The sequence below is a fragment of the Pseudopipra pipra genome, chromosome 5 (genome assembly GCF_036250125.1).
Source record: "Pseudopipra pipra isolate bDixPip1 chromosome 5, bDixPip1.hap1, whole genome shotgun sequence".
NCBI lineage: Eukaryota > Metazoa > Chordata > Aves > Passeriformes > Pipridae > Pseudopipra > Pseudopipra pipra.
This window is the reverse complement of record NC_087553.1, coordinates 8,964,435-8,988,427: the sequence shown is the minus strand read 5'-3', so window position 1 is coordinate 8,988,427 and position 23,993 is coordinate 8,964,435. Positions and strand designations below refer to the sequence as shown.

Here is a 23,993-nt window from a genome sequence, read left to right as displayed (position 1 = left end):
TCATTCGCGAAGCCCAGCCATGACATGACATGACGCCGAACCTGCCTGTTTCGGTGGCCACGAGTCAAGCCACTTTCCAGTTCCTTCATGTGGAATCTTCAGGGAAGAGCGACTGCCACACATACACATGGGCTCTATGAACTTGACCTGTAAAACTCAGGTACTGTCACTACTCACCTGTAGTGACACCTGAAAAAATGGAAGTCCAATAACAAAGCCACCGACAACTTCTTGGCTTTAATTTTTTTTTTTCCCCAGAGCTATAAGGACACAAACTAGCACGAAAAAAAGAAGTATTAAACATTGTTAATCATAGAATCATAGAAGCAGCCAGGTTGGAAAGGCTTATCAAGTCCAACCCTTGATCCACTACCACAGTGGTTACCATGGCACTAAGTGGCACATCCAGGCTGATCTTAAAAACCTCCAGGGACAGAGAATCCACCCCTTCCCTGGGCAGCCCGTTCCAGTGCCTGATTACCCTCTCTGTAAAGAATTTCTTCCTAATATCCAACCTAAACCTCCCCTGGCAGAGCTTAAGACCATGCCCTAATACTCTCATTTACGTGAAACTTCTTCCAGCTTCAGCCCTAGTTGCTCAGTGCTAACAAAGAAACCACAAACAACAGGATCAGGTAAAGCAGCAGAGGGTCACAGCTCTGAAAACCAAGGACACTTTTTTTGCGTTTCCCCTACCAAAACTACATGTGTGCTTTGAGAAGCAACTCTTCAAAGACAGTAGTCACTCTACAAGGAATATATACCATTTGCACTGTGTACTTTAGAATACATTATAACAGGGCAGAAGTTACAAGCTTTCACGTACTTTGGTTGCTTTGGAGTTCTTTTAATTTCTTGCAGTGTTTTGGTAGCAATTATTAGATATTAGGTCTGTCTCAATATAGCTCTGCTTCATTTTGATTTCTTGTTTTAAACACATCCTTCAACTTGTAGAAGGAAGTTTCTAGGCTGAAGTACTAGACTGGGAGCCCTCAAAAGCCTTAGTGGAATTAATAAGGCAGAGACAATTAGCTGTAAATCAGAGGGTTGGAAGTTGCTAGTTTTTAAAATAAAATTCAGATAATTACAAAACTAATTTTGGAACAGAGTCTGTGAAATAAGGCACCCCTAACACCTCTGATGCACTAAGAAACCATAATTCACCGTATCACTTTGTGCTTTGTTCTTATTTCCTCCCCACCCAACAGGTGAAGCTGGAAGGGACCTCTGTCAACCACCCCTCCAAGCAGGTTCAAGTACAGGAGGCTCCCTAGGGCCATGTCCAGTTGTGTTTTCAGTATCTTCAAGAATGGAGACTTCACAACCTCTGCCAGTGTTTGACTGGCCCTCACAAGTATTTTCTTATGTTCAGGTAGAACTGCCCATGTTTCAATTTATGTTCAAAGGTTAAGCTTCAGTTTTCTAAGATGACAGCGCTACTGTACTCTTGGGAAAAAAAGGACAGTAAAGACAAGTATGAATATTAAAATGTAAAAAGGTGTGTGAATAAATATACCTCTGTATAATTTTCTCTTTTTCCATACAGAGTGCATTATGTAAAACTTTCAGCATAACATTAAAGGAAATGACAAGTGGAAGAACAGCAATTATTTTCTTTAATGAAGAAAATATGATTTGTAACCTTGAAAGAGTAACTTTTTTATCCAGTCTGGATGACTAAACCCAAGCTTTATACAGATTCGCAGCCAACTTCTGAGATTTTCATGTACAACCAAATATTTCAGGCAGCACATTTAATTTAGGAGTTTTCGCTGTTTTTCATTTTAGAGACTCACGTTTACATTCAAACTTTAAAGAATAAAAAAAGACACAAAGCTTACAGATCAAAGAACTTGCCACTCTCTGTACCAACACTAAAACATTCTTTTGCTTTCCCTCTTTATAGTACAAAACCAAGATGCTAGAAAGGATTACGTGATTAATTTGGTTGCTTTTCCATTTCACGAACCCAATGCTCAACAGTGACGTACGAGTTTTGAGAGGCATTTTATTTAGACAACTGAAAACAGTTAAACATTCAGAAGCAGCATACAATGAAACAAAACCCGAACCAAATACTTTTAAGTACATAATCCCTTCTTTTCAACTACAGCCAATTCTTCCAACTTTCAAGGAAATAAAAAAAAAAAAAAAGGGGGGTAAAAGCCATTGTATCTCTTCTCCATAATAAAGAAAGCACACTACAATGAGTCTAATTGAAATTGGAGAGATTGGATCTTGGCTTGCACACTTCTTTGAAAAGACAGTAGGCAGTCATGCCAAAAAGACAGCAGAACTCTACTACTTGTCTTTTGGGTTTTTATTTGGATACTCAGTTCTCTTACAGACAACACCTAGCCAGTTCCACCGCATTCTCATCAATTACTGCCCATCTTTGCCTTACGTAGAGAGCTCACTCTGGAAGGCTGCTGTTTGTCACTGTTCACTTGATTTAGTCTTGTAGGTCCATGTGTCATGTAACAGTTGCAGTAATCAGGCCTTAACTTCAGGAGTTGAGCTGTACACTGTATCTGAGTTTTCAGAGGCAATCTCTTCTGCAACTAAAATAAAAAGAATTTTATTTAACTTCACCTTAGATATATAAACCAAAGAAATGTTGCATGGGTGGCTTAAAGACCAGTTCAGTTTGCTTTCCTATTCAGCCTGATCCAGCTATTCAACCCCATCTGTTCAGCCTGCACAGCTCCAGGCACCAGTCTGACACTTACCACATGGTGATTTTCAGGAAAATGCATTGAAACACCTTTTGAAAAGAGTGAAAAATGCCAGAAGATACTTGAGGGAAACTACCTCTTCCACACCAAAGTATGCTATCATCCTGACTGATCTTTTAACACTTAGCTGAGTGGAAGCTGACAGTTCAGTGCATTACCTATTTCCTCCTCTGCAGTTCCTGGAAGGGTAGCCCTTGCTTTTGCTGCTTCTGCATTCTCCTCTTCTGTAGAGGAGAAGAAAAAAAATAGTCAGTACCTTCAGTTCCACCCATTCACCTTAACAATAATAAAAAAGTAATTTCCACTTAATTTAGTGCTGAGAAGAAACATCCATTAATGAAGCAATTCCATTAATGAAACTCACTTGCAGTGATTGCTTCCCTCCCCCCAAGCTGAGAGAGCCAAAGTACTATATACAAACTACCACCCATACTTCTTTCTAGAGATTATCCCTTTCAGAGTTATGAAGGTGGTATTGCATGTTTCTTGCTCATTCACATTAAAATACATCAGACTATTTGCTTAAATATCCACAGAGTGTCTATATACAAAAAGCTTACAGGATTAATTGCTTACATTACAGCTACAAAGGTACATCCTTAAATCTATCAGATATGAGTGGATATAGAAACCCTCAGAAGACAGCAGTTGCTGCAAGAAATTAACTGTTTACCATTAATAATAGATATTATTTAAAAAGCACCCATGGAGCAGCCAAGTTTCACCAGGAACAAGCCCACACTTACCAGGAACTACACATTTCCAAAGACCATAGGTTTTTCCTACTGTTGTCTGCCACAGCCTTAGTGTACCATCCTCAGAGCCACTTGCATATAACTCTCCATCAGGGCTAAATCTCACACAGTGAATTGGACCAAAGTGCCCTTTGTAAGATTCTATAACAGAACATACCAAGACCATAAATTTCAGATTTCAGCCAACAACTGAAATTATTAAGTACAAACCCATCAGAAGAGGAGGAAAAAAACCACTGATGAGAGGGCACTTTCTCAGTAATTAGCTTCTAATACAAAACAAAGCTTCCATGAATTGATATCTCAGCAATGTCTAATTTAGGTAAAATATTAATGTTTCATTAACTGCAAGAAAAACGGTGCTTGTTTATTCCAGACAAAACTACAAAGCAAGCCAGCAGCACAAAATACACATGCTCTGTTCCTTCAATCACTCACTCCACACACGTACAATTTTATACAAGGACAGGATCAATGAAAAAACTTGGAAACGTGCTTTTTGTTTCAAGTAAATTTGGCCAACATGTACCACATTTTTCATAAAGGTAGCTGACATATCTAATGAATGCTATAGTATGATGCTCAAGTTAACACACAGAAGCAATACTGAACATGATTTTTTTTTAAAATAGGTGCAAAGAGCTTCTGAATGTAGGTTTTAATTAGTTCTAGAAGAATAATGTTGGGTATACTGAGATAGGAAAAAATGCTTAAACTGGTAATATACCTTTTCACCATCTTGCACAGCATGCTATGCTAAGACCTTATTTGTGCACAGCAGCTTCATTTACTAGTCATTATTTAATGGATACCCATTTCATAACTCCTTTTTGATTGTAGAAAACAAACATACCTAATTCTTCTCCTGTATTATAGTCATATTTATAGAGTTTAAAATCTTCGCCGCCCGCAACCAAACATTCTTTCGCAGGATGAAGTGATGCAGAATTGATTGTAGCAGGTGCTTCAAATGATTTAATCTGCTCTAGACTGAGGGAGAAAAGTCTGTTAATAAAGTTCATTTAAAAAGAAATCCTGAGAGCAAAGAAACTGTGATTTTACTAATCTCAGCTGTTTTTCAGAAAAATAGAATACAACCCCCCAGAGTTTCTGAAGCAAGTTTTGATACTCAGAAACCATGCCCATCCAGTTAGAATAAACAAAACAAAAGCTCACACATTCAGAACTACTTTCTGGAATATGTTTAAGCATATAACTTCTTTCTTAAGATATCATAAAGATGTATAAATAAGTTCTCTGAAAAGCAATGCACTGAAATCTGGCTTAAACGTATTTAACCACAATTACAACTAGTGTGAAACAAAAAATGGCACCAAACCCTTACAGCCTAGCACCTTACAGACAGTTAGGTTTCACTATTTTAAGGCAGAAGCATTCAAGAAAAGATGTCCACTGATGCCAGTTCTGACAGCTTGGTGATTTTAGCCTTGTACTGTCAGTTTTCATCCCCATTACCAAGCCCATTACACAACCTGTGAAAACTCTGTGTTGTGCACTCACGTTTCTGCACTATGAAAAGCAATAGTCTTCCCATAGGTTATCACAAGTATCTGTCCTTCTGGAACATACTCCATGCTGCTCACTGACATTGCAACATTTAGTGACTTCACTTCAGTCATGGTACTCCGGTCCCAAAGGCTTAAAGGGAAGCAAAAAGGAAACAGAAGACTCTCAGATTACTTCAGCAAGTCAAGCAATTTTCATCTCCCATCCATGGCAAGACCTGGATCAAAAAAGGCGTCTGAAGAATGGGATTTGATTCCACAGGTACTTTCAGATTTTCAGTGGCATTATCTGCATTGTCACCTAGGCCAAGCTTAAGACAAACCTCCTTCTTAAAATAATTTTACATTTGCAGTTTAATGCAACAACATTAAATGGTACACACACCAGTTAACTACTCAAGGATTCTCTTGGAGATTAAAAATCTTGGTTTAAATCTCCTAAGCAATAGATCTTTCTAGAAGCAAAGCTTGAAAATTCCATTCTGCCTTTTTACCTCACGAGACCAAGAAGTACTAATGCTAATCTGTATAGAGATTCATTTAAGATAATATAGTTTTCTATCTAGTGGTCCAAGAGCTATCTAAAGAGAAATTAAATTGTTCTACTGTAAGTAAGAATCTTTGTTCATTAGCTGGCTCTGCTAGGCATGAGATGACACTGGTCATATCAGCCAGAAAGCTAAGGAAGCCATTAGGCACATCTTCCATCCTCTCTGGAGAGCACAGTCTGAGGAAGGGTCTTTGTCAATTCATCTCCCCAGCAGCCCAGGTTTATCTGGTTTCAACACATCTCCTACCAACGGGAGACAGAGTAAACTTAACCATCACTGGATGAGACATCTTATAAAAACACTAAGGCCTACTCAATTTACCAGCATGGCAAAGAAGGAGGGCTTTTTCTATCAGCTGTGCACTGTTTCCAGTTACTCTTCCGAGGCTTTTATCCCATTGCATGCAACTGTAATAATCTGGGATTATCCTTAAAGCAACAACAAAAAAAAGTAACTATATTCTGACATAGGTTATGACAATAAATAAAACTGAGCTTCTTAGCAAACTGAAAGTTAACTTCTTCTTACCGGACAGTTTTATCATCAGCTGAAAGAATCTGTTTGTCATCACTGCTCCATAAAGCCTTTTTAATGCCAGAAGTATGTCCACTGACAACATCAGGTTCTTAAAATAAAGCCAAATATTTGAATAAATATAAGAAGATGAAATAATGTCATGCAGCAGTTTGGGAGCTTTCTTAAAACTATATGGATTTCCATTTACTAGAAACTGTAGAATTATTTCAAACATTTGTGACTTTATCTGTAGATCTTATTCCAGAAACAGGATAAATTGTAAACTGGATATCTGATTGCCTAATTTTAAAAAACTTCACTAGGTTAACATCAGGGTTCTCTAGCTTCATATTAACCATAAGTAGTTCAGTATCAACACAAATTTAAACAAATATGTGGAGTCTTTTTTTTCTTTCAGATGAATGAAATTTAATTATTTAGACTTATTTTTAATTAGTCTGCATTGAATTGAAACATGCTATGCTTGAAGTCCATTATAGATAAACTTTAAGTTATGGATGACCCATCCCTGGAAGTGTTCAAGGCCAGGCTGGATGGGGCTTTAAGATGATCTTAAGGACTCTTCTAACCCAAACCATTCTATAATTCTATGACTTTACTGTAGCAAAAGGTACAGACACTACACTTGTAAAACAATCCTCAACTTTGTCTTTCGTGACTCATAACAGAAAATAACTCTTTAATTTCAGAACTTGTATTCAACTCCAAAGAAACAAGAATCAGTTCTAAAAGCAGACTCACCTGCTTCTGGCTTGCTCAGGTCATAGATACGCAAGAGCTTATCTTGTCCACCTGTTAACAGATAATTGCTATCCTGAAACAGAAGTTACAGAGAGTCAACTCTATTTTGATTCAAAATACCAGCCTTCATCTGTGAGTTAAAATAACAGTTCTTTCTCTCAGACAGCTTCTAATACCCTTACTGCATTTAATCTACAATCTTAAAAACGAGCAGTGGTATGTTAATTATTTGCCTGTTGATACACACATTTAAAAAGCAGAAAAGTAACTAACAGCAGAACATACTCAAAGGCTTACTTTCCTGGTGTATGAGGTATAAAGGTTTCTCATACCTGTGTAAAATCCACACTTTTGACAATGTGTTTGTGAGCCAATGTGATGAGTTCATCGCCTGACACAGCATCCCACACTTTGCTAAACAGCAAGAGGAAACATTCATATTTTAGAAGCACCAGGACAAATGAACTTGGACAGTCACATGAGTTTGTAAGCAATATTTCCTGATGCCATTATAACATTTTATCACAAGTGTTACATTCTTATAAGTTATAACTCAGTTATTCACCAAGAATACATTATATGTTTTTACTAAAGCTTTTTTTGGACTAACCCATAACTTTCCTTTATCCTCTTCTTCAGGACCATGTAGACTAATGAGCATTTTAGTTTTAAGAGTAGTTCTTCTCTGCAACTTTATTAATAGAGATTGCCTTTTACTAACAAGATCCAACTTGCCAATTTTAATTTATACTGCAAACAGCACAAACACCACTATAAACATCAAAGAAATAATTCACTAGAATTTTTTTATAATAAAAAGAGGCTAACTGCTAGAAACAAAGTAAAATCACTCTTTCAAGTCTACTCCAACTATAGTGCCAGAAATTAGAGCTGCATAGAAAAGTTATTCTAGCAAACCAGTACAGTAATTAAGCATATCAAGAAGCAATCACAGTTGTTCATCATGTTGGAATTAACTGTAGCTGCTTTCAAGATGCTAAAAGTCTAGGTTTTAATTTGGCTAGCCAAAAATAAGCTAATAATTACTAAAGAAAAAAAAAAAGAACCAGTAATTAGGTACAGCTACATCATGTCACCAAAGAGCACTACAGACTAAAATCAAAATACAGACCACAAAGACAGTTAATCACTCACGCTGTAAAATCAGCTGCTGCTGTTGCTGCTTTAGTGGCATCTGTGTTCAAAGTGGCACCCCAAACAGCACCTTTATGGCCTAGAAACGTGCCAATCCAGTCCCCTGTGTCTCCCTGACGCAGCATAGGCTTGCCATCTTCACAGAAACAAAACCAACATTCAGGTAACATGGTAAAAGAAGAAAACTGGGGTGGTTTTGTTGTTTTTTTTTAATATTCCCTTGCACCAGCACGTGGAAAAAATACCTCACTATTTTATGAAGCCATTCTTTGTAAAAGAGCTTAGCTAAATAGCTTAGCTGTGCAGCTGTACTTGCTGCATGCATCTGAACAGTATACACATTCAAATACTTATGCAAACGAAATAAAAGTTTTCTGACTAAAGTTTTCTTTGGGTTTGTGTTAAGATAGAAGGGAATGTTCGAGTTTTATTTTTACTGAAGTTTTCTTCAGGCAGGACAGATTTGTTTTTTTTACTTTGGAACAATATTATCAGGCTGCCTGTATGCAGGCACAGCCTCATGTGTGCAATGAGATATGTTTAAACAGAGAGAGATAAAAATGAAGTACTAATAGAAAGCCTTTCCTATCATTTTTTTTTTCTGGGGGCTACCAAAGAGTGCAGAGCTCAGCTGGAAGCACTTCAAGGCAGAAAGGAACGTCCTTTAAAATGTGTGCATACATAAGATTAACATATATGTGTATGAAGAGGCAGTGCTATTCACACACTAGGAGTTCTCATCACTCCGAGTGCAGCAAGGCAGCTGCCCTGGCCACACGGGAGCTCACTTTGGACCCACAGCCCGTGGGCACAGACGGCAGAAACGGGAAGTTTAACCAATAAACCCCTGGGGACGCTTCCCACCCCCTCAGCAGCTCGGATCCCGGCCGGGCGCACGCGGGGCTCCGACACCCCCCGGGATAACCCGGCCATGGAAGCAGCACGAACACCAGCCGCGCGCTCCCGCCGTCATTCCACCGCTCCCGAGCTGTGTCACGGACAGGCCCCCCCCCAGGCACAGCCCCCCGGGACGGCGAGGCGCGGCCTGCGAGCAGCGGGGCTCCCCCGAAGCCACCCCGGGGCTCCCCCGAAGCCACCCCGGGGCTCCCCCGAAGCCACCCCGGGGCTCCCCCGAAGCCACCCCGGGGCTCCCCCGAGCCCACCCCGGGGCTCCCCCGAGCCCACCCCGGGGCTCCCCCGAACCCACCCCGGGGCTCCCCCGAACCCACCCCGGGGCTCCCCCGAACCCACCCCGGGGCTCTCCCGCCTGCCCGCCGGGCCCCGCCGGACAAAGCGGCCCGTCCCGCCTCACCTTTGCAGGCGCTGATCAGGAAATATCCGTAGGGGGTGACGCCGCTAAAGGCCAGGTCCACCACGGGCCGGGTGTGCCCGGAGCAGGTGAGCGGGGTCTGCCTCATGGCCATGGCGGGGCCGGGGGTGCGGGGCTGGGCAGGGACACGGGTCGGGTCCGGCCCGGCGGGAGCGGCGGCGGCGGCGCGGGAAGTGACGGGCAGGAAGCGCTTCCAGGCGGACGCGCGTCACGGGCGGGGCGCGGCCTCGCCGAGAGGGAAGGGAAATCCCGCCTGTGGGAGAGCCGCAGTTCATTCCGTCATCCCGCTTCCTGCGGGAAAAACAGCGTGTTTGCCGTCCCGTTCATTGGCACCCCACCCTAGGGCTGAGTCCGGGGCGTCTCAGTGCTGCTCTGTTGTGACTAGAAGCCTCGCACTGGCATTTCAATCGTTGTTAGGCGTAAATCGGTTCCAGTTCCCGTCCTACCCTCCCCACCTGCCCTGCCCACCTCCCCGTGTCCAGCTCTGTCCCAATGAGTTCTTTGTGCCCCCGTGGTGCTCCTCGGCTCGCTTCCCAAACGGGCAGCAAATGATCATCATGGCTGGGCTTTGCGAACGAAGATTAAGGAAGGCTCTATCCACACTTATTACAGGCACGGTGGTGGCTAATGAGGCCAATACGAGACAGACATATCCGACTGCAAAAGGCACAGCAGAAAGACTCCTTAGGTGGTATATTCCACAATACACGGTTCTTTCTGCGTTGCCTTTTCTCCTCGAGAGTGACCCTGCAGGCGTTCTCAAAGGAGACAGCAGCGTTATAGATGGTGTGTCTCCAGGCCTCCCGATTGGAGGCCAGAGTAGACCAGTTATGATGATCAATATGGCCAAGGTTGAGATGTTGTTTCAGGGAGTCCTTGTATCTTCTCTTCAGGGCTCCTCTCTTGCGGCAGCCGGTGGCAAGTTCACCATGAAGCAAGATCTTAGGCATGCGGTGGTCCTTCATCCTGGAGATGTGCCCTGCCCATCGCAGCTGTGTTCTCATCAACATGGCCTCAATACTTGTGACAGCTGCTTGTTCTAGGCAGCCCGGCTCTTTCTGTAGGGCCGGCTCCTCTCCTGGCTCACTGCGGGGTCCGATAGGCCTTTTCAGCAGGGAAGGTGATGGGAAAACACTGAAGGGATGTAAGGATTTTGGGGACACATTGCAGCACCCAGCTGGGTTGGCATAAAAGAGAAGGGAGGCAAGCTGATGGTGGTGTCTGAACTTGCCCTCAAGTGTCTGAAGGATGGCATTTGAAGATGTGTCACCAGCCATAAAGACTAGGCAGTGGTGTTTCTGTTAAAACAGGCTAAACCCAGAATTTTACTGACAGTTACTCATCTCCTTTTAAGTGTTACAATCAGGAAAAGCATTTAAATCATTAACGGATAATTGAAGTTTAGGATAACTTCACAGTTATCTTTCACAGCTTCTCTATTTAAATAGGCACCACTTTTCACTTTCTTCTAGTATTTCATTTACCACCCAAGAGTTCTCAAAAGTAACTCCTCATGATTTTGTAATTTCATGTACTAACGCTGTAAGTGACATTTCCAGTTTTTCCACACAGAGCCAGATTACCACATAGACCTTTACAGTGTCTTTAAGATTTTCTGAATTTTTTCCTAACAGTGATACCAGTCTCTTACTGTACTTTGATACAGGCCTGTAGCTGAATCTCTTAAGTCTCAGACCACAGATTAAAATCATGGGAAATTCAGATGCATCTCCAAAAGCTTTTAACATTAAAAGTTATATTTAAATAGAATTCCCGAAATGTGTGTTTCTCGTGACAAAACTGTGACTGAGGAATTTTTTTATTGTATTTTATCCCACCCTTGTGAATACTTTGAGAGCTTAATGTGTAAAATATTTTTCTTCAGTGCATTTTTTATACTTTATATTATAGCAGCGTTTCCAAAATGTCATGGTGTATTAGTCTTAGTGTACTAAACCTTACCTGTATGTTCTCTATTTGTTCTAGTCTCCATTATTTTTTCCTTCGTTCCTACCTGTAGATCTGTTTTGATTGTGAGTAGAGTCATTGCACAGCAAAAAGTACATTTATAGGAATGGGGCAGCAACTAGGGAGAAAGATAAGTAGAGATCTAAATTGTACTTGAAATAGAACTAAACCAAGATTTATTACTTTTACATTTACATTTTTCAAACCCTTATCTAAACATGGGGTTACGTCTCCTTGTTAGAAATGCTGTTTGGGTTTACACTTTAAAGAAACTCTTCTGGTAAATGATCTTATTAACTTTTTGAGTGAGAAAAAAGAGATCCTGTGGTCAGGACAGATAAAAACAGTCAATTTAAATTACCTGCTTAAAATTCAAGGTTGAGGAATGGAAAGAAGAGGAATATTGTGTTTAGGGATGTTTATTTGTAATGATTTCATAGCTTTGATTGATTTTGTCCTCTATTAAATGGAGCATGATTTTTCACCTGCACAAAGCAACAACATGACATCCACTTAGGAAGACACAAAATCTATAACAGGCAGAGAAAGGCAAAAATATTTCCAATTTGACAGTAAACTGAAAATCAGAAAAGGAGAAAAATCGTGGAGATATGAAACCTATAAAATATAGACATAGACATTAGAAATCCCACTAGGCCAAGCAGAACTGTTGGGTACTATTATGTATTAAGTTTTTCATATGTTGCAGGAACGTGAAAATTCTAGTAAGGAACATGACAGGTGTCACTAAAGACAGATCCTTAAAATGGGCTTTTGATACCTACTGTGGGACCCAGGCAGACTTTGGGCATCATCCTGCTGAGGACAATAATTGTACTGGGTAGACACCTGTGTATTGATTGTTATCAGCCACTGCCCAGTTTTATAAAAGTTATAATTCTGCTGGTAGATGGGCTCAGTGCAAGCACGCAGATGATTGTGTGGGCACCAATCCCACACAGTGACCGTATCTGCTTCTAGCAGTAGGTACTTGATTGATTCCCAGTTAAATCCTGATACTTGCCCACCAGCCCCAGCCACACAGCCTCTCAGGCCTCATTTCCCATCCACCAGCTCCCCTGCAGCAGCTTCCAGAAACTGATTTTTGCCTTCTGCACTTGTCCTAGTTAGAACAGCTGGGACCAGTTCATGACTGTATGGGTGTAACTCAAAACTGTGTATTCTATAGCCTTCCATGCCATTTCCCAGAAACTGTTATCAATAGACCATTTACACCATCTGTCTAGAGCACACCTGACTCCTCAGGCTATAAACTGGGTGTTAAGAGGCCTGCAAGATAGGAGGATGTTCCTGTCCTCATACCCATTGTGGAACTCCCTGCCCTGAGAGAGGTACTGGGCATTCCTGCCTGAACCGGAGAATATATAATCTTGGAGTCTTGGAACTTTTTTAGCCACTCGTGGGATCCACCACTCTCAACCAGACTGAGACCACCACTCTCAACCAGATTGCAACCACCACTTTTTCAACCAGACTGCAACCACAACTCTCAACCAGACTGCAACAGCACTCTCACCAACAGGTTTTTTCCCTCTCCTTTTACTTTGGACTCAGGGAGCCCAACAAACACCGCTCTGTTCATGCCCCAGGGTGCTGGGTTATACATTTGGGTTTTGTGGGTTAAAAACCAATTGTTTGTCTGTATAATCGTATTTATTGTACTATTTTATTAAATTGTTATTCTGACTTATAATCTCTCTTTGGAGTTGGGTTCATTTCCCCTGCCAGTTTACCTTTAAACCAGCACAGCACTGAAGGTGTTTCCATTCCTATGTTGACGTGGCTGGTCCAGAAGAGCATTTAAGTGCTCAGGCACTTAAGAGTCTGAACTTAGCAGTGAGTGATACAGAGGATACAACTTCTTAAACTGAAATTCTGCAAAGCAGAGAAGACCTTTATTATTCTTTGGAAATATAACTAAGGGCATATGGATATAATACTGAAAATAAACCTATCTATGTTTTTTCTTGCATCTTTAATACAGAGACAGAACATAGCAATTCCACTGCAAGTGGAATGAGAAGTTTGTGCAGGAGGAAGTGTTCCAAAGAGAAGCAACAGCAGGGGTGAGAAGGGAAGGGGCCAAATACACAGAGAGCAGGAGCAAAAGATGATGCTGAACAGATCCAGCATTGTCAGCGAGCTCTTGCTGAGGAGAAACACCCTAATGTGGTGTTTCTATCAGAAGTGCTTCTTCTTCCTGTTCAGAGCTGATGTTTTCCTCTGTTGGAGCCTTTAGCTGTAGCTAAACTGGAATTTCCTCCACTAATGCCCTCCTTATGTCCCTGATAGCACCTCCATTTAAATAGTTTATTCCCCACAGTCTGAGCATGTTTATTTTAGAGATACACTAATCCTGTGCCCTCAGGCTGGACTGCTTTTAGTACAGAGATTGTTAGAGAAGATAGGAACTATGCAACAAACCTCAGTTTTTCAAGCAAATCCAGAGACAGCACAAGAAAAAGAAGGAAAGATGCAAATTAAAGTCTAGCAAGTTTAAAATAAAAACATTGTTGCTATACTGAGTTTTATGGTTTTAAACAAGGTGATTATGTATCATTAAACAAGGTGATTGTGTATCAGATTCCAATAATATTACAAATAAAAGAAATGTCATTAATAACTTTTTATTCTAAGGTTCACATTTGTCTGTTTATTGTCTAAATATCTGTCTTGTAATGCTAAATATCCATCAACTTGTTAGGATGTAATCAGGGTCTTGTAATCGTATAGAGTAATTTACCCCATTACTACATGGAATAACAAGTATGCCAACTCTAGATTATACAGCTTCTGGGCAAGATTCTCTTTTACTTAACATTTATAATTCGGAGTGTCTGCTTGATTAACCAACATCTTTCCAAAGCCAGTGATTGAATTCTCTCAGAAATGTTGATGACAATGAATAAAGCTACCCCAGCGAAAGGTCATGATTCTAATGCTTTGATTAAAATAAGTAATACAGAGACTCAATTAAGTTGAGGGTGTTTATTATACATATTTACATTTCCAAAGACTCCTTTCTTTTCATGTTATGTTGGATATCATAGTTGGAAATGCATTCTCCTGCCACTGAGTGGAGCTCCTTACATACTTATTAGTACATTAATGATCTAGCTGTGAGATGATTTAGTGATGGTTATTTCAGCTTGTACCTGGCAGCTGTGTGGACATAGCCCTTGAGAAGTTACTAGATGCTTAATTCTCTAAAATAAATTGCTAAATAGGTAAATGGAAATCTCCGTGTGCCACAAGAGACAGCAGCAGGGCAGCCCCTCTGTTAGCAGACCTGAAATATGAGTCATTTTAATGAATGGTGAAACATTCGTTGTACTCTGTAGGCACAGTGATGTTCTTTGTTAAATTTTAGTTTGGAGGAATGTCCTCTACTAATTTGTACCGCTAATTTAGGAAAAAAAAGAAATAAAAAAGGAAAGAAAAAGAAAAGGAATAGCTGTTTGCTGAAGGATGGTGTGTTACTGGTGCTGCGTGCAGATACGTGGGAGCAAATGCAGAGTGCAATGCTGTGTTTTCACCAGGGGAATAATTAAAAATGAGTGCCAGCCTTGAGCAGTCAATTATCACCGAATAACAAGATGAAAGATAAAAGGCAGATGTAATCATATTTCAGAAGTAATAGATTAGTGTGCTTCTAGTCAAGGAGTCCTTTCTAGATCAGCCTTTCACAGTGATTGACCATATTTCTTGTTTCCTGCAACTCCTTGTAATGTAGGTCTAGGGAATGTGGGTGCTGAACCACAGACTCTGTTCTGTTGGGCATGCATGGCAGTACAGTTTGTGTGTGTGAATAGAGGCCAGGGGCATTAGACAGGGAAATGGGATGCAGACGAATAGGGAAGAATGTAAAGAGGAGATTGAGACAGCAGCAAGGAAGAGAAGATTAGTGGTTTAGCAGGAGAAATATAACCCATGGAAGTTGGGTAGGAGGGGAAATAGGAGGCTTACCTCCAAGTCCAACTATGTACCTCATAGTTCCACTTGTACCTTTTTTCCTGTCTCTTCAGGTGAGGTCAGATGTAAAATCACTTCTTTAATCACCATGTTAGTGCTAGGCTCTCAAAAGGATTTATTGTTCTGAGAAGAATATCGTTCCTAATGTTGTCAGGAGCCTTTCTATCTATCTGGAGGGCAGAGATCTGGCACATTCAGAGCATGCACCAACCATAGAAACCAACCACAAAATGATAAAACCAATAAGGAATATTTAAAATTGTTTTATCTCTGCTGTAAAGCTTCTGTGTCCCTCATCTTCAGGTCCCTTTCTGTCTTTTAAAAGGAAAAAGTTGATAGTGTTGGCCGGATAGGAGAGTGATAAGAAAGGACAAACTTTAAGTAGTCAGTGTTTTCCCTGAAAAGCTGGGTCACTGCAAAACCAAAGGAACAACAATTGAAGAAATTATTAGAAACAAATCCAAGAAAATGAAATTATTCCCCAGTTTCTACCCAAATGTCTTCAGAATATACTGTTGCTAAAGTTAACCCTCAGAAAATAAAGGAATGTAAAGTAAATATACTTACATTCAGGGTTTAGGCTGAAAAATGTAAAAACATAGTTGAGAAAGCCCAGGCAGGGCCAATACAGGGAAGTCACACAGAGAGAAAATACAGTGTCCATGTGTTCCAAAATCCGGTAATCGGAATGTTCTTAATCAATCCGTTTAACAGTACAGAATATTGCAGGAAGCCAGTGCACAGGAGGGTCACTTAGAGAAGGAACAAAGGTCCATAAACAACATTACAGCAGCTCACACAAGGCTTGGTAGGATAGGCAGTCTTGAAATGATAATGGGGGAGATGGGAACAGGAAATGGAGAAAAAGAGAGGTACATATAAGTCTGTTCCCATGCTTAGAGTTTTTGTAGCATAGACAAAGGGAAAACAGCTATGTTATGGATATTTTGGATACTAAATGTTGGCTGAAGTAAGCCATTTCTGTATTTTCTTTCTTTCACCATTCAAAGCATGATTGCGCAGCAAAGAAGGAGATATAGGAGTAGCATAATATTATTTTCCTACCTCTTTTCTAGCTTCATATTGGAACAACTTGATTATTCAGGCTACCTAAATAAATTTTACCTTTGCAAAAATAATTTCAATCCATAGTAAAACCAAATCCAATTGTAAAAGCTTTGGTAAATGAGTATTAAAATTGTCTGTCAGTTTACTTGCTTTCCAGGAAACAGTTTAGCAAAATTTGTATTCTCTAAGGATCATCACATCTGTAATACGTCTCTCTGAGCTTACTGTGCTGTAAAGAAACAGTAATACAAATTTCCAGGGAAGGGCTTTAGCTGAATTAATTCATAATTGTAGGCTGCTTTGATGTTTTTACTTGAAAGATGTTTTTCATAATGCAAGACATTTATACCTACTGTTCTGAAAGATTAAAGCAGTTCAAACATCAGGCTCCAAAAATCAACCATAGCAGACAATCTCAGTCCTGCTATCCTAGGAATACTTGGACTGCTCAGACATAGTTCATGGGACCAGACAGAACTCTTCCAAGGCAGCAAGTCAGTGCTGTTGTGTGGCTGCTGTGTCAGGGCATTGAAGGAAGTTCTTCATAACTGGAGAAAGGTAAACACACCCATCTTCAAGAAGGACAAGAGAAGGATCCAGGGAACTGCAGGCCAGTCAGTCTCATCGTGTTCCTATGAAAGTTTGTAGTGCCATTTGCAGACCACTGACAAATTACACCTGACCAAACATGTTGCCTTCTGTAAGAAGATAACTGGTTGTGTGGATGAGAGGAGAGCAATGGACACATATTGATATATGAGAAATACCAAGCAGATGTAAGCAAGAATGAAAATATATTCACCACTACAATGATCAAATGCTGGAAGAGGTGCCCAGAGAGTTGGTGAAATGTCCTGTCTTGAAGATACTCAAAACTTGACTGTAAAAGTCCCTGAGAAACCTGGTTTACGTTGTCCCTCCTTTGAGTAGAAGGTTGGATGATGTTAATTCTGGAGTTTCCTTTCAGCCTCTGTGATTTTATTTCCATTCCTGTTTCCTTTGAATGATGATGGTTTCTTATGCCTTCACCACACATACTGCCCTTAACCTTTGAAGATGAGTGGGAATGGCTTCCAAAATTGTCATTTTGTTTAAAGCAAAACATTATCTTGTAAAGGACTGGTGGGAGTCACCTGTATGTGCTTTATATTCAAGCATTGACCTGATCCTCAGAAGCACATCTTGCTCCACTGCTTAATTTTACAAATCCTTCACCTCCATGGTCTGGATGTCATCTCACATACGCTTCTATGTATTATTGAGTCTGTATATCAGAGGTGATGCTGACTGATGCAGGATTGCTGTAACTCAGTATCAAATTGGATCTTTCAGAAGGCTGATATATCTGCTTCCTTTAGTCACTCCACCAGATGTGGCAGCGAGGTCAGTGATATTCCTTCAGTGACTTCCTTGCATTGCAATAATGCCAAGCGAGTGTAGCAAATGCTTCCAGCAATGAAAAGAGCTAGACCAAATGCAAAGAACACAGTGAAAATTGTTTATATAATCCATGGCAGGTATCAAGACCTCTGAAGGGCAGCAGATACGGAATTCATTTTACATCAACATGTATTGTGGGTTTTTTTCCTTGTTTTCGGAGATATAAGCTCTACAGAATTCATGAGTTTTAAGACAATGACCAGGTAGTGTCAGTCAGGCTTGTTGATAAGCCTTTTCTAATCCCTTTTTGAACAATCATGCATATTTTCTTCAGATTCTGTTTTTTAGCAGTCCCTTTTAAGTGCAGTTCTTTTACCATTAGTATTAGCAGTTGAGCATCACAGAGAAGCAGAACACAGCAAAGTGTTTATGCTACTACTTGTACAATAAATTAGATTTGGAAAAGTAGAACTTCCTTTTTTTTTTTTTAAAAATGGAAAGTACTTTATAGTAGAGTGTATTTCCCTTTCATGGCACACCAGAACAATAGGTCAGCTTAAAAAGAGAGGATAGCAAGGAAAAGATAAGAGAGACTGCTCATATGTGACATACATTTGTGTTATTTAGAAAAATTACTAGATTCTATACAATTCCTTTGCATAGACAGCAATTCATACTATTATCTCCTCCCTAAGACCATAAACCCCTCAACTTTTAAACAAATATCGTTGCTCTTCAGAGACTTGAGAATATGTTCCATTTCAAAACAACTTTAAGCTGCATTTGTCTCTGGACTGAATCCACCAATGTCATCAGTATTAGATCATGGATTAATTTGGCTCATGGTATTATGCTTGGAGTAACTACAGTTGTGGGGTTTTGGTCTTTTGCCATGATCAAACCTTGAAAGAAATTAATAGCACTGACGGTAGAAGATGATGACCGTGCTTTTATAAGTAGGAGGCAGAACAGAGAGACTTGCAAAGGTTTCCCTTTTTTACTGAGGTTTTGTGGAGCAAAGATTATTGTCCCAAGATGCATAACAATTATATAACATCAAGGAACTGAAAGTACTTAATGGTGGAGTGAGTTGAAAAGATAGGAAGTACCCTCATTGCTCTTGAGTAGAACTTTGCTCACCAGGCTTATACAAATATTTGGAAATTCATTAGTGCAATGAAGGTGCTTGCCAATTGAGTTTCTGTGGCACTTGCACGTTTGGTGCTGCACATCACATAATTGTGCCATGCAAAATAAAGAATAGGATTCCCAAATGTGTGTTTCTTGTTTCTTTTTCTTTCTTGACGATGGCACTGGAACAGCTTGACGAGCTCAAGGGAGGCTTTAGTTCATCTCACTCATGTCCTTCATCTCACAGTCATGTCCTTCATCTCACAGTCATGTCCAAGTCAGTCTGTACTAGTAATGAGTCATCTGCCATCACTACAGGATGCTAAAAACAAAAATCTTATTTGCACATAAATGTCGGTGTGACCCAGGTTTTATACAGCATTTGACATAAATGTATGAACAGCTTTATATGACAGAGAAGTTTAGATTTAGTCTAGAACTAGCTGGTTGTCAGACTGGATGAAAATAGAAGAAGAAATTATGTTTGGACATCCATACTGCTTGATTCCAGGTGAAACCATCTTCTTTACTTATGCATGTTCATCAGCTGACTGAGCATGAAGCAGGAAGAAATCTCAAGTTCCCAAGACAGCCTCACACCCATCAAGAGCCTTGGAAGTTTAACAGCAAAGCTTAACTCTAAGGGCATAAGTATAGAACCATGTAAGGAAAAGTCATTAAGCAGTTATCTTAGGCCTTATCTCAAACTACTGCATTTCTATGGAAACTGAGGAGTTGGCTCTGAACACTGGAGCATGTCACAGGAATTCATTGTAAGAGTATTGGAGCAGAGATACCCAGTTATGTGTCAGCTAGGATAACATTCTCTGGTTTTTCTGCTAATCATTTCTTCCATCTCCCTGATTTTATACCTAATCCTTTACCTCAATTTTTGTCCTTGTGTTTTACAGACTTGAGTTGCCCCATCTTTGTGGGGGCAGTAAATCCAAAGGAAGCAGTGTATTCAGGCACCTCAGAGACATTCCCAGAGACAGTTGGGGCACTCTTGGTTTACTAAAGTACAGAAGACCAGTGTGAAAATTATATCAAGTGCAGGCTTTTGGGGCTTCTGGCAAAGAAAAAAGTCATTTTACAGAGCCAGGAATACCCTACAGCTCCTGCAAATCCCTTGAATGTTTTGACCACTTAAGAGTTGACAGCTGCAAACAGATTACAGGCAAAACCCCAGATCACACTGACATATCTGGGACCTTCAACTGGTGTTTTTGCATTAATAATAACACTAAAAATAATTAATGTTAATACAGTACTATAATCAATAATAGGCTTCTGGTATCTCACTTATTCAAGGCACAGAACAAATAACCATGTGTGAAGTAAGAAATGGGAGCAGAATTTGGAAACTAACAGCTGGTAACCCATAGAAATTACGTGAGTAATTTAAGTGATCATGTGACATTATACTGTATCAGCCAAAAAAAAAAAAATCCATTAAAAATCTGCCCAGCACCTGAGAATGGGCTGTTACCACAGTTGGCAAGAGCTACAAAGATTTCCATCTGTGGATCATTAATCAAATCTGTGCCAACTTGAAAGACCAAAACCTGCTCTCAGTTAGTCATCTTAAAAAAAACAGAAATCAAAAGTATCAGAAAGCCCTCTTGTTGATAGCATCAGTTGAGAGTTTAATCCTATCATCTGAACAACCTTCCTTCTTCTTCTGAGAGTTGAAATACATTGATTATAAAAAAAAATATAAAGTTTATAATACATTCATTGGCTTCTACTGAAAAAAATTGATTTATTCTACATATTCCATTAAACAACTGTTAATGTTATCTGTCAGATCACCAGCACTTATAGGCACTGCTTGACTGTAGCTGAGTGTGAATTGGTTGCTGGAAGTGAAATATTTTGTTCACTGTGATAACTGAAGTACTCCGAGGGAAGTGAGTTTGAGGGGAAACACAGTTACTGGATGTTTGTTCAGAGCTATAAAGTGACTGAGTAGATAAAAAAAAACCACCATAATGTTTTCATATGCTCTTGATCTGATCACAAGGAACATGGAAAACACTGGTAGGAAGCACAAGGGTTTCAGGATGAAACCTGTATTAATTCCTTTGCTGAGATTCTGTGTATTTCTACCAAAAACCAATGCTCTGCTTTTATCTTAATAGATGTTACTACAAGTAGCTCAGATTCTACATGACCTGGCATTAAGAATGTAGCTGCAAAATTTTTTACAAGTAGATCCCTACTTGTATAATGCATTGAGTCAAAAGTCAAACTCCCAGCTCTTCAAGTCTATATATGGATTATTTTCACAAAACAAGTTAAAAGAGTCTAAAATTACTTCTAAAATATTTTCCAGAGAACTAAATTTAGCTTTTAAAGCCCATCTTCACTAGAAGATTAAGGTTAAATAATTTTGCTGTGGTATGGGGGTTCATTGAACTCTCCCAAGTCCTAACACATGCACAAGCCAAAAAAGCCCATGGAACAACAGTTCACACAAACCCTTGGGAACCAAATCAGCTGACTCTGGCAGAGAGCAAATGTTTTTAAACTCATTTCAGCTTCTTTTATGAAGATAATCCAAACAGTACCAACCTGCTCATTCCACAAGCATCTTTTCTGCTTCTCCTGGGACAGAATGATAACATAGGAGTCAAAGACGTGCAGTGTCACAAAGTCACAGCCTAGATTATTTTGTACTATAGCAACAGATCTTCAGGAGAGCAAATATTTGGTTTATAATATAGAAAACAGTGTTAGAAAATGACAGAAACTGTCATATTTTTTTAACTGGCCACAGTATTTTAGAGAAGGCTGGAATGCCCTGTCTCTGATGTAAATGTACAGTACTCCATTTAACATACTTCTTTTATTTATTCTGTTTTAGTAATCAACTGCTGCCTTTCAGAGGATAATAAAATTAGTTTTTATTCCCACACACAAACACACACATACAATGTAATATATTGTGACCGATTTACTCGTTTTAGAGAAGCTAAAAAAGGAGAAATACACAAGAGCACCTTTGTTTGAATAAATACTGGGCTGTCTGTATGGAATAACAATTATATGCTGAAGCTAGAGCAGATGTATGGGTGTGAATCACATAAGGGTAGGTTGGGGAATTATAATCAGCCAAACGGACCTAGGAATCAATCAGCAGATTTTTCTAACTGTTATGGGGCAAGATGGGCAAAGTGATTTTTCAGACCATGTTTTGCAAGTCTAGTGTGAAAGTTCTCAAATGTAGGACATATATTTGTGGCTCAGAAACGCAAGATTAAATGAGATCTGGCACTTCCATTGGCAGCCACTGCTCAGACTGATGAAGAAAAGTTTGCAGACTCCTTATTTAGTACTCTGCAAGAAGAACAACTCTGTAGTTAAGAGTAGAGATGTGAATGCTCTTTTTTCCTGGTTTTGCCATACACTCTGACCAAGGTCAGATTTGGACTGATCCGTACCACCACCAGCTGTTAGTCTAGTCAGCACAAGGAGTCAATAAAAGTCATTTTCTTTGAAAGATGAGGTCAGATTCTGTGTTACAAATGATGCAATATAATGATACATCTCTGTGGACATTTGTGATGTTCCTTTGGTACTTTCATATCCAGAGTGGTCTCTGTATATGAGTAGGCAAATGTAATTTACCTACTTTTCGTCATCATTTCTGCATTATCACACAAAAAATTTCATTCAATGAAGTCATTCAATGGCTTTCCCAGGACTGTGTTTGTGTCCCACTTACTCTCCTACTTATAAAACAGCTTTGCCTGAACCACCAACACAGACACACTCCCAGAGAGCTTTGACTAGGAACTCATGCTGCAGATTTTGCTTTCTGTCACGTCCTTTCTTCTCTCCTATTGGTTTTGCATTTCACATGGTGCCATGTATCTTACATTAGACTGTTGGAAATGAACAAAGGCATCTGTAAGCTGGGTGTTCTAAAGAATACCCCAAAAGCCTGCCAGAAACATCTTCCATCAACATCTCCCCTCAGCTTCAAATATTAAGCAAATGGACTGAGAAGAACGGGCCATTAGCAGTGGTTACACAACAGGACCACTTGAGGATTGGGTGGCAAGCATTCAGTGAGTCAGCAAGGTTTTCTGTTCATCTCCCTCAGATGTCTGCCAATTAAAAAAAGTAATTTTATCTAGGCACTTTGTGGGCAGTCTCAGCTGAGCTAAGTAAGACATAAAGGCAAAGGAACAGAACCAAAGTCATTGCTGGGGCACTGTGGGGAATGTGAGGTCTTGCAGTCCTGCTCTTGCTGCTCCTAAACCTGCTGCTTACTGTCACCTGGAGAGATGACAGTAATATTTGTAATTTCATCACAAATGCATTAGTCTACCAAAAGGCTTTTAATATATTATACTCAGTTCAGGACTGAAGGAAGGTTCTATACTACTATCCTCTACAAAAATCCATGTGCATTAACTGCTTCCCAAAAGACATGTATCTGGCCCTGGCAGTTAAGTGATTTCTAGCCCCTGAATTAAAATAATTCAAATAATTTGGAAAATGTATGACATTCCAGATTTGTAAACAACCTGAAAAGAATTATGAGTATTTTCCAATAAGCTTGAATATTAATATGGAGCAGTGACTGAAAAAAAAAATCAAGCCTATTTCTAGTGATAACTGAAATGTGTCCAGACTTGTTTCCAGTTAATCCACTGGGTGTTTGTAAAGTGATATTTTAATGAAAGTAGATTGAACAGTTAATTCTATTTCCACGATCTCTATCAGGTAGACTTAAACATTATGTAAAACTTGGTTAATTGAAGAAAAGATGGTGCATTTAAAGCAGAAAACAAACCTCCTGATTTATCATTTTGCTTAAAGATGTAAGAATTCTGCCTGTCTAAATACACCCTACAGAGGGGATGGTATATATTGTGATGGGGGTTTCTTGCCATTGCAAAAATACCCAAATCCAAAATCAAACTTCGGGCATATTCAGACAGGCAAAATTCTTACATCTTTAAGCAAAACTTGAATTGATAGTTGATACAAAAAGCATTGAGACAAGAAGAGTTGGGGACAGACCTTTCAGCAGGGCCTGTTACAATTAGGACAAGGGGCAATGGTTTTAAACTAAAAGAAGGTCAATTTATGTTGGCTATAAGAAAGAAGTT

General features: G+C 39.8%; 1 protein-coding gene across 1 annotated transcript; it reads right to left on the bottom strand.

Moving 5' to 3' along the window:
* Positions 1-1,598: 1,598 nt before the first annotated feature.
* Positions 1,599-9,625, bottom strand: STRAP (serine/threonine kinase receptor associated protein). The gene is made up of 10 exons (XM_064654372.1): positions 9,313-9,625; positions 8,001-8,136; positions 7,178-7,259; positions 6,846-6,918; positions 6,096-6,192; positions 5,012-5,149; positions 4,344-4,480; positions 3,482-3,631; positions 2,894-2,959; positions 1,599-2,561 (listed from the first exon to the last, which is right to left on the bottom strand). The coding sequence occupies exons 1-10, from the start codon at positions 9,422-9,424 to the stop codon at positions 2,494-2,496; spliced, it is 1,059 nt and encodes a 352-aa protein (XP_064510442.1). The 5' UTR covers positions 9,425-9,625; the 3' UTR covers positions 1,599-2,493.
* Between the last annotated feature and the right edge of the window lie 14,368 nt (positions 9,626-23,993).